At 43.2% G+C, this 11,049-nt stretch overlaps 1 protein-coding gene across 1 annotated transcript; it reads right to left on the bottom strand.

Annotated features, from left to right (window-relative positions):
- Window positions 1–208: 208 nt before the first annotated feature.
- dll1 (delta like canonical Notch ligand 1) lies at window positions 209–8,866 on the bottom strand. Its single transcript, XM_033025915.1, has 11 exons — window positions 8,197–8,866; window positions 7,785–8,078; window positions 7,273–7,333; window positions 6,878–7,135; window positions 5,932–5,992; window positions 4,595–4,725; window positions 4,321–4,490; window positions 4,002–4,218; window positions 1,292–2,081; window positions 1,043–1,157; window positions 209–857 (listed from the first exon to the last, which is right to left on the bottom strand). The coding sequence occupies exons 1-11, from the start codon at window positions 8,248–8,250 to the stop codon at window positions 852–854; spliced, it is 2,157 nt and encodes a 718-aa protein (XP_032881806.1). The 5' UTR covers window positions 8,251–8,866; the 3' UTR covers window positions 209–851.
- Between the last annotated feature and the right edge of the window lie 2,183 nt (window positions 8,867–11,049).

Here is an 11,049-nt window from a genome sequence, read left to right as displayed (position 1 = left end):
AAATTCCAATTGTTTTATTTGAAAAGATGCTTTAAATAGCTTTAAATTAAATATGTATAAATGTTACTCTTTCAAAAATGGAAGATACAATTGGGATAGACAGAAACCCTTGAGGAGCTTTTGTTTTAGTGTAATGGGAATATAGGTTTGAACATAAAATCAGAGAATATGCTGCAGAATGAATAAAACAGAACTAGGAGAACATCAGAAAATTATAATCAATTTCATTTATTTAGAAAAAATATTTATAAAACACTTTTCTTCAGTAACAAAAAACCAATACAAACAAGTCCAATAATTTTTTGCACCTGTTTCTATAAATACGAATATGTACAAAATATAGACATATAGAACCGAAGTGCCTTTTCCTTTTTACATATATAGCAGAATTTTAAATTATGTGAAATGAACTTCAAGAACCTTTAAATGCACAAGCAAGTTCTAAAAATATTTCGGCGCTTGAAAGAATACTTGTGTTTACTTTTCCTCCTCCACTCGCACATTAGAAAATAGTTCCATGTCTAAAGAAAGGCATTGGAGGCAGCATTTGCATCTCCAGTACGAGAACATTTCTCATACTTCTCCTGAATTTACACTCAAAGGCAGTGCAGGCTTTCTGTTCAGACATTAAGCCCATTTAGAAAATACAGGAAGCAACTGTTGGTCCATAGTGCAATGGATTTTCTTCTTTAAATGCCATTTAAAGGCAGTGCAACAGGCGAGTACAGGTCCTGGCTTGCTGTCTGTCCTTCGAGTCTTCTTGCCAGTTTCGGCAGAGAACCAGTTCAATCTAAGCAGCAGTTTATTGGAGAAAAATCTCTTCTTGGCAAGACAATTATTGTCCTTCCATTTTACACCTGTGGAGAAAGCAAATAGATTCACTGTCAGCTGCTGGTTTTGGCCACCAGAACATCATAATTAGTTGTAAGCAAAATCTGTGTGGAATGGCAAAGCATTGTTAAACTGGTTATACTACAAACATTTAGTTAATGTCTTCACTTGTTAGGATGTGAATTAAGGAAGGGTAAAGAAAAGTATTAACCTCAGTTGCAATTATACATTCGTCCTTCTCTTCTGATATGACGTATACCGACTGGTACTTGATGTCTTTTGAGGCAGAATATGTGGACTCTGGCTGCTTCCTTTCTGATGGTTCACTGTTAGTTTGAGACAAAAGCAAGAGTTAGGTTGCTAGGCAATTGACTGGGTTTCCCAACAATGGACTGGATATCCCAGATAACATCCACATTCACTGTATCAAATAAAGAGCAAACTGATTTTTTTTTTTTACCCATTGTGCTGTGGAGCATTTTTGTGCTCTGATTCCGGAGTATTGACATCTCCCCGTTCATTTTCCTCCTTAAGGAAGTCTTCATTCTTTAACTCGTGCACCAAATTATAATCCACTGAAGGGTATTTGACCTTGTAGCCATTTCTCTCTGCAGAGCTTTCACTTTGCAAGTCCACTTTTTTGTTGGTGTTTTTGATCTGTGTGGCGGCAATGATGCTAATGGAAATGTCTTTCTCACGATGGCAATCAGTAAGGTTGTTCATTGTCTCAATCTCGCTCTTGGAGATGTCAGGCTGGTGCTGGCCCTTCTGAAGCTTTACCCGCATGCAGACAACAACTGCTGCACATCCCAAGAGTAGCATCAGGACCAAAATAATCCCAGCACCCACGGCAACCCACGGGAACTGGCCCTTGTTCTCAGCATCCGTGTATTTATCCTTAACGTCAATTATAACAGTTTGACCCCGAGGCTGCTCTGGCAACAGGAATTGGCAGTTCAGGCCACCATACCCATGGGCACACTGACAGATGTAATGATCATTTCTTTCATGGCAAGTCGCCCCGTTGTGGCAAGGGTTGTTGAGGCATTTACTGAGAGAGATGTTGCAGTTCTTCCCATTAAATCCAGACAGACAGGTGCAGGTGTAGTCATTAACTCCATCCTGACATGTTCCACCATTAAGACAAGGCAGACTCGCACAGTTGTCAGCATCAATATTACAGTTTCTGCCCATGAAGCCATCGCGACACTGGCATATGTAGGAATTCCCAATGTCAACACACTGAGCATCTAAACAGGAAAAAGAGATCTTCAGTTATATGATTCAATTCTTACAATGAAAACTTGCATTTATTTAACGAGGTTTTAACAAAGTAATATGTCCCAAGGTGCTTCAGGTAAGGGTGGTCAGGCAACATATGATGCCAGGTCACAGAAGGTGGTAATACAAAAGTAACCAAAAGTTGTTCAGGATGTCAGGAACATCTTAAAGGAGGAACGACAATGTAAAGGTTGTGAGAGAGAATTCATGAACTTGTGAATTAGACCATATATTATCAGGTGAAGAAAATAGATGTTTAAAAGGCTTAAAGAATACAGATAACTAGGCAGTAGAGCCTGTACTATACTGTGTTCTATGTTTTAATTTATTTCAAATTTTAATTTTATTTAAAATTAAATATACTCAATTAAAAAATATAACACCACATAGCTTTCTTTACATGCATAGCATTGTCCAATCTACAGACAATCTTAGACAAAGCACTAGAGCTACTCCAGCACTCCTTTGATTATATACTCTTTGGGAGGGGACCCAGTCGCCTAGGACCCAGCCTCTAAAACCAGTGACACCAAGACTTCAGATTGCAGTCCTTCACCACAAAGCCTTTGCTCGTCAGCATGTATTCCTGCAGCCTGGAATGTGCCAACTGGCTGCATTCACTTACACGCATCTTGTTGTACTGGGAGACCAACATGTTTCAGGCAGACCAAAGTGCATCTTATGCCAAGTTGATGATCTTCCAGTAACACCTGATGTTTGTCTCAGTATGCATCCCCAGAGATCAGAGAGTCCTTTATTACACAGCTCAACATGCCCCATTGCATCCTCTTTACAAACACACAGACCACAAATTGGAAGTGAGAATTCAACCATGTGCTGAGGTTCTGACTTGCAAGGCCCCTCTCACTGTCAACCAAGCAAGGTCGTGGTACTTGTTAGTAGAGGTCTGGCAATGAGACATTCTGCCAAATGATTTTGGCAGTCTGCTTCAGAAACCACCTCGTCCATCCTATCTTTCTCCATTCTGTGCTGACAACCACCAGAAGGATGTAGGGTCAAAAGCATTTTCCTGCTGAAATCTTTCTATAAACGACAGCAAGGAAAGTCCAACTGAATGGAATATTGCCATGCAAAGAAGCCAAGCACATCCATTACAAGACCGGGGACAGGTAGAACCTTAGCATGTAGTGCCTCATATGCCCAAGTCCTTCCTGATGGATTTGGCAAAGGGTTCTATAGAACATACGAACAAGACATGGGAGTCGTCAACTTGCCCGACTCCAGATTTGATTGGGAAGTTTATCCGTTTCCAACCAATTAATTTGGACTGCACTACTGAAGTCTATGTAGAGCAATTGGATTTACATAGGGTATCTACCCTGCAGAAACAAGGAACTATCAACCAGAAGGGCCCTGACCTGAAACATCACGCATCCATGTTCTCCAGAGATGCTTCCTGACCCACGGTGTTGCTACAGGACTATGTATGTAAACCATATACCTGTGCAATGTCAAAGCCCTTTTCTTGGTCCAAGCTAGCAAGATAAATGCCCACCCTCCTGTCCCACATATACATGATGGTAGCCCCAAACAGCACCAGGCTGTCAGAGATTTTCTTACTGGGTACAACACAGATTTGGTCCTGCGCACATCTGAAGTCACATAAAGGCCAGACTGGTTAGGATTTCTTCCCCGAAGATTGTTAGTGAACCAAATAACCTTTACAACAATCTGATCATTTCATAGTCACTATTACTGTGGGGGTTTTAATTCCATTTTTACCTAACTACTTGATTTTAAATTCCCTAATTGTTGAAGCAGGAGTCCAAATCTTTCTCCCAATCAACGTCCCATGACATTGGATACTAATCCAGTAATTTACCCAGTAATTTAACCAGTATGACCTAAAAATTTACATTCCTGCTCACCATTGGTGCAAGGGCTAGAACTGCAGTGATCAATTTTCTTTTCACAGTTGAACCCAGAGTAACTGGCTGGGCATTGACAGCTGTATCCACCAGTAGGTCTGTCCGAGCATCTCCCTCCATTAAAGCAGGGCCTGTCCTCACATTTCATAGCACTCAGTTCACAATTTTTCCCATGGAATCCAGGTGGGCAGGTACAAGAATATTGGTTCTCCAGATCCTAGAATTAGATTTCAATGCAATGGTTACTTATCCATGTTAGAAAGAGCTGTATTACATTTTTTTAAAAGACAGATGTTTTTAACGGAACACGCTCACTTACTGTGCAGCTTCCACCATTTTTGCAGGGATTAGCATCACATTCATTGATCTCTATTTCACAGTTGGACCCAGTGAAGCCAGGGCGGCAAGAACAAGTGTAACTCCCCTGACCAGTGTTTGTGCATGTCGCTCCGTTCTTGCAAGGTTTGTGATGTGTACAATAATTCAGATCTGGAAGAGGGAAAAAAAAAAAGAATCGATCATTCACAGAAGAAATTTAACAAACACTAAAATATCAAATAAAACATTGGAGTTTTGTGAAAGATAGATCTTACCTTGGTTGCAAAACAGACCGCCCCACCCTTCCTGACAGTTACATTGCCAAGGCTGCTGACATGTTCCATGAAGGCACCCTGGATAATGAATGCACTCATCACAGTAACGTCCTTGCCATCCCACCCCGCATCTAGAAATTAAAGAAAAATAAAAACGTTTAAGAATGTGAATAAATCTACAAGAAATGTAAGTAAAACATGGAACATACAGTTTTCCTTTCCTAAAATTGTTATGTATTTGATTATGTGATATGTGCATCAGAAGCAAGGCCATCATTTATTTCCTACCCTTAACTGCCATAGAGAACGTAACAGTAATATTGCTAGTTGCAGCATCACAATAACACTACCTGCTCACTATAGTAATGATAAATTAATGTGAGAAGGAAATAGGATGCACCATTTTAAGCCTTGGGTAATATTACATTTTTCAAAATGTACAGTTTTAGAACAAGCTGCTCAATCATTTGGATGTGAAGAACTGAAAAACAGACAGGGATACCAAAATGCAAGACTGAGAAATCTGATGTGACTGTAAAAAGTTTGATACTTTGGACTGAAAACATTAGTTGATGAGGAAATAAAACTAATGTTTGCATCACCAATTCACAGTGTGCGGGATTGGATATAGTGGGGAAGCACTGTTCAGCAGTAGTTAAATCTCTGCATTAGCGAGCCAGAGGCCTGAACTAACACCAGCACAAATTGTTAATAATTTGACCATAAGTCATAATGAAAGATGGTTTATACCCTCTCAAGAACAATTATAGGTGGGCAATAAATTCTGGCTTTCCCAGCAATGCCCACATCCTGAAAAAAGATATGCCCATTTGAAAGAGATTTAAGATTAGCTTATTTTGGCCAGTGAAGGTGGGGTAGGAACAATAAAAATATATTCAATTAATTTTGTGAAATGATCAATCTCTACCGAATGGTCAATACTGTTGAGGTTGCATGAAATATAGTCCCAGCCTAGTCCAGTTCTGCAGGCCACATGGGCCAATAGAGGGCGCGCTGAGCAGCTGTTCAGTTGCAGAATAACGAGAACTGAAATACGTCTCCCTACACTCGTTTAGCTTGGTAATAATAGTAAATTTACTTCCCGGTAGGGTAGTGTAAATTCGAGTTAACAGCAATGTTTTCCTTTTGTTACTTGATCCCCAAAGACTTGAAGTTTCCCAGGCTTCCAAGATGTACCTAACAGCCACCAGAAGATGAACCTCTTTGAACTTTGGAAGATGCCTTCTATTCCCACGCACCTTCCGATACAGATCATTTACCACCTCTTTTATCTATCGGTCAACCAACAGGGGGAACAAGCAGCTCTCATTACTCACTTGCATTCCCCAGGTTTCTCGCACAATCCGTGTTGTTTGTCGCAGCCAGGAAGGCAGATAGCTGGGGGAGGGAAATTTCAATTTTATTTTTTTTTTCAACAAAAATAACATATCAAGTTTGACAACCCTTTAAACAACTTTAGTTTAATACAAAAAAGGAACACGTTGAGATGGGGACAGAAAATATTTTTGCAAGGAAGTGATTGTGCATTTATTTCTGGGTGGGAAGTTTCTGATAACTGATGATCACGAAGCTACTGTATAAAGAGACCTCAAAGTTGTTATTTTTGTTTGCTTTTATTGCCTGTCCCGCTCTCCCCAACTTCAATGTCGGTCTGAAATCTGTTTTTCTTTTTCTCTCTCTCCTCTCCCCCTCCCAAAAACTCCACCCCTTCATATCTAGTGTGTGTGTGTGTGCGCGCACAGATAAGAGTGGACAGCTGGTTTGCAGGCTGGCTGCGGCAAGACAGCTGCCTCATTGTTCGCCGCCTCTCAGCCCCACAGCGCAGCTGCCCTCGTGGACTTGTGTGCTCTCGACAACAATACACGCCACCGCCAGCCAGCCTGCCGGCCGCCCGCCCGCCCATCCGCGCCCCGGCACACCGCCCGCCCGCTCGCTCAATTGTCACCGCACGAGTGAGATGGCCCAATTAGAGTGAACGGAAGGCTCAGAGTTGTCGCTGTTGCATGGGCTGAAGCATAAAGTCAATACAGCCTGTATGTGTCGGTAAATTTAATGGCTGTTTAATATATGGTATTAGCAGGAAACCGAACACATGCTCCCCAAACCCAACTTATACTTTATCCAAAAATAAATGCTAAAACATTTTAAGAACAGGAGCGTTGTCGCGTTAAAATTGGACTATTTGCAGTTAAAAGTGCTGTTGATTGAGCGTGCGGCTTGCCCTATTAAAGTGGCGGCGTGCAATGGGAAATGTGCACTCACATTCATCGCAGTAGGTCCCCTTCCAGCCCGGGTTACACATCTTTTCACCCTTTTCGCCGCAGCTGAAGTGGCCGAAGGCATCATCTCTGGGGCGGCAGAAGACGGAGCAGCCCTCCCCGTAGTAATGCTCGTCGCAGACAAAGCGGTAAGAATATTTGAGTTCTGTCCTGGCGCTAATATGGACATCCTGCGACCACTCGTCCCCCACGGCGAGGTGTCTCTGGGTAGCCAGGCGGCTGATAAGACGATCCGGATTATCTGGAAGCCACGAAGAATGGGGAAACCGTACACATAATTAAAAATTATACATATCTCAGTGGAATTTAATGAAAAGGGTGGGGGGTGGAGATTACGAGAAGTGTGTGTGTGTAGGGGGAGGGGGTGGAGGAAGTTACCTGTGCTGAGGTCATCGGTGGGGTCTTCATGTAAGGCTTCGATTATCAGAGAGAAAGTCCCCTGTTTAGAAGAAAATAGAGTCATCTAAAGCTTCAAAATTGCTTCTTTAAAAAAAAAGGAAATCAGATCAATGCCGCCCTTCACACTCGCCTAGATAGACGTAATCTCTGCTGCCTCTGTGTTTGAAACATTAGGAGCGGATCCTTAATCAGAAGTGTGTTTATAATCTCGGCACAGGATACTGGCAGAGGCTGCGATTGTTAACCATCTTCACGCTTAATTTCACCACCTTCACACATAACATTGTAAAATGAAGCCGTTTGGAATCTCACGCTGGGCTGAAAATTGCCAGTTAGGGTCTGTGAGGTTTCCCACATCATTAACTATTTTTACTCCAGAGGAGACGCTTGTTCAGCTTCACAGCCCGGCTCCCCATATACCAACTTCAGCGCCACATTGACTTCTCCCACCGCTCTCTCGCACACATTAATTCTTCAACGATGCAACTTACCGGCCAGGTGAATGCGAAGGGGAATCGAATGGGGTTGTTGAATGCTTCCGCGTTCGGGATGGAGAAGGAGTTGGAGCCGAGCACAGGGGTGAGGGCACTGCCGTAGGTGCACGGAGGTTCCGGGGAGATGTTCGCCTGGTAGTGCTTCAGACACACACGGAAGAAGGTCTTGCATTCGCAAGGCAGCCCGTAGTTGGAAGCCGAGCCGCCTTTGCAGCAGTTCGCGTTGCCAATCAAACCTTTGCGATTGTTAAACTCTTGTAGTTTTAGCTCAAACACCCCAGAAGGGGAGGCCTGCGAAAATAAAGGGGTGTAAGAGGGAGGGGGGGAAAAAGCCGCGAAAGGATTGCTGAAGATGTGAGCGACTGTTTGAATGTATGTAGCGGGGTAAGTCAGGAGCAGCTGTGCTTACCTGATGAAGCGTGGCAAATACCGTGATGAAGAGGCAGAGGTTGTGACGGGCCATGGCTGAGAGCACCGTTTCACTTCGCCTTTATGGAAGGGAGAGCCCGGACTAAGCCTCGCCGCTCCCAGCTCCACTGAGAATGCTTCTGTTTTTCCTCTCCCAAATCCTCTGCCTGCTGCAATTCTCCACAGAACCGCCCTTGCGTCAATGACTGACAGCTCCTCTCAATGAGGCTCCGTGGCTGGAGGGCAGCGGGCTAAAGATCGATGCGCACACTGGCCGAACGAGCACCTTCCTTTCTCCCTCTCCGTCTGGCTCGCGTGGGCTGTCTTTCTGAGCCTCTTTTACCCCAGACGTTCGGATTTTAATTCCAGAAGGGAACACCCTGTGCAACGAGACGATCCCGGGAAATTTAGGAACAGCTTGAAAATTCTTAGTTCAGTCAATAATTCCAGTGGAAGCTTTTATTTTAAGATGGTAGATTCTAAATAGAGAAGAAAAGAGAGCACTGATGTTCTCGGATAAGGTCGGATCCAGGAGGTTATCGCATTTGTTATCCTCCTACTTTTATGCTTTGCCTCTCGGTCTGTCTTTCCGTGCCTCTCTGTGCTTTACGCAAAGCACACGCGTTACCTAAACCACTCCCACTCCGATCCGCAACACTCGAAGACTGATGCACCAGGCGCCTTGTCCTGCCTTTATATACAACAAGGGATCTGCATTCCTAATGACACACAGATTGTTCGACCAACTCCCCCCCCCCAATCTGTCGAGATGTTACAAAAGGGGCCGGTCTTGCCCTCCTCAATGGATCCAAATGTCCAGTGAGCTGTAAAATGGGCAATTCTCCTAGCACACACAAAAACTCATTTAAATTCTAACAAATACATATATGTTGTATATAAACATCCGCACAAGTTTCCATCAATTTTTTACAATTTATTAGTTAACGGAATAGCGACACTGGGAGGCGTGTTATGAATGAAACTCCCTCTCCCCACTTTCCGCGCGAGCTATTTACTTTCTGCAAGCAATTTGAGGGGCGGGAGAATGGTCGGGGCAGAAGTTTGAGATATCCGATGAAAGTTAGAGCATTTATGGATTTTGACTCTGTATGTGTGTGTTTCTGTAAAGCTGTGTCAGTGAGGGGAGAAAAGTTGGTGGGTGTGTGTCGTTCGCGTGGCTGTCATTACGGCAGTTGTTATTGTTGAGCTCAAGGCGACTCATTGTGCTCTCAGCTGTATGGTAATGCCAGCAAGCACCTGCTCCCTACAATAGAGCAGCTCCCCTTGGCGCACGCTGCCTTCCCTCTGGTCCTGCGCTCAATCCGGCCAACAAACAAACACATCCACACCAACTGACCAACCGTCACACACACACAGTATATGTACAAAAGTGCACAACAACACCAAAAGTTCATAAAACCCAACTCATGAAAAGGTTTATTTCTTTGTATATTAAAAAAAATCTATCGTAACTCAAATTTAAAGGGAAAAATCTTTTATTTTAGTAGACCGCGCTCACCACTATCAGTGTAAAGATTTATGAACAGCTGTGGAAGCGGATCTTTAGACTTCACTGAAAAAAACTTATCGGTCAAGTTTGTTGTAAGCTGTTTTCTTTATGGTACGTTTCAGTCGCGGGAATATCTACCTTGGCTCCTCGCTATATATTAAGAAAAACACCCGCGGAGAGTTCACATGGAAGTGCCTTTTATTGTTATCGTTTTAAAATGCATCCTTGTGTTATACGGTTTCCTGCCGCATTAATGGCTCATCTGGCCGGATTACTTTTACACGAGGCGTGCAATGACTTGGAGAAACTCAATTTATCTAGAGCCAATCGCAGAAACATTGACTTTGCAAAGAGAGAGACTGCTGATGCCGCGGCTGTAATGTGTACTGTTATGAAAGGAAGCAACAAGTGATTCAAAAGATTTTGCTTTTCTAAACAATGTCCTCCAAAGAGGTTTTTTTTAATACACAGACGCCAGATAATGGCTTGCATGTTAACGCATTGCAAAAACTTAATGCATCGCAATTTTATTAATATTCAAGCGTAAATAGGTTCCACGCGCAAGGGTTTAAAGCGACAAAAAAAATGTGCCTTTCTCAACCGCCCAGCATGCGTTTGTTGAATTGACGGGGTACAGATTTCTCGATTGCAGCGGAAAACCGTGACTGAAAGGCATACTAAAACATGGCAATCCGTGCCAGTGCAGTTATTCTTTTCGGACTTAATTTATGCCACGCGATTCTGTTTTCGTGAAATCAGGCAGAAAGCTCTCTTTTCTCTCTTCTCCTCCTCCTCCTCCTGGATGGCTAAGCCTGAGTTTGAGAAGGGGAGGGAGATGGGGGGAATGAGACAGAGAGACTGTTTAACTTAAGTGGTTCTGCTGGAGCCTGTTGGAGTTTAACTCCTGTCCACCAGTAACTAAGGGAACAAAGAGAGGGCAGCGCTGGGGATTCGAGGTCCAACTATTCAGCTTTTTTTCTTCCCAGTTTAATTTTCATTATCAAGACAAGAGGAACCCTTGGGGGATTCGATCTCAAGGGGTACGACACGCCTCAGACGCGGTCAGCAGATAGCCAGCCATCTGCTCCAAACAAATGGCGTTATTCCACTGAAAGTGGCATGTCTCTGTATGACTTTACTTGCAAATGCGATCCTCCGATCAGTGCTGCACAAAAGCATGCTCAAAATAACCTGTAACGGTATGACAAATGACATATGGCTTAGATAGTCCATTACTAAGGGATTTACTCTCTGTCTCCCCATTGATAAATCAGAACAAATCTATAAACCCTAAAGTGCACATATTGGTTACATCACGTGGTTTTACTAGAAATGTAACAGATA

Source organism: Amblyraja radiata, chromosome 8 (genome assembly GCF_010909765.2).
Source record: "Amblyraja radiata isolate CabotCenter1 chromosome 8, sAmbRad1.1.pri, whole genome shotgun sequence".
NCBI lineage: Eukaryota > Metazoa > Chordata > Chondrichthyes > Rajiformes > Rajidae > Amblyraja > Amblyraja radiata.
This window is presented reverse-complemented; position numbering and strand designations above follow the sequence as displayed.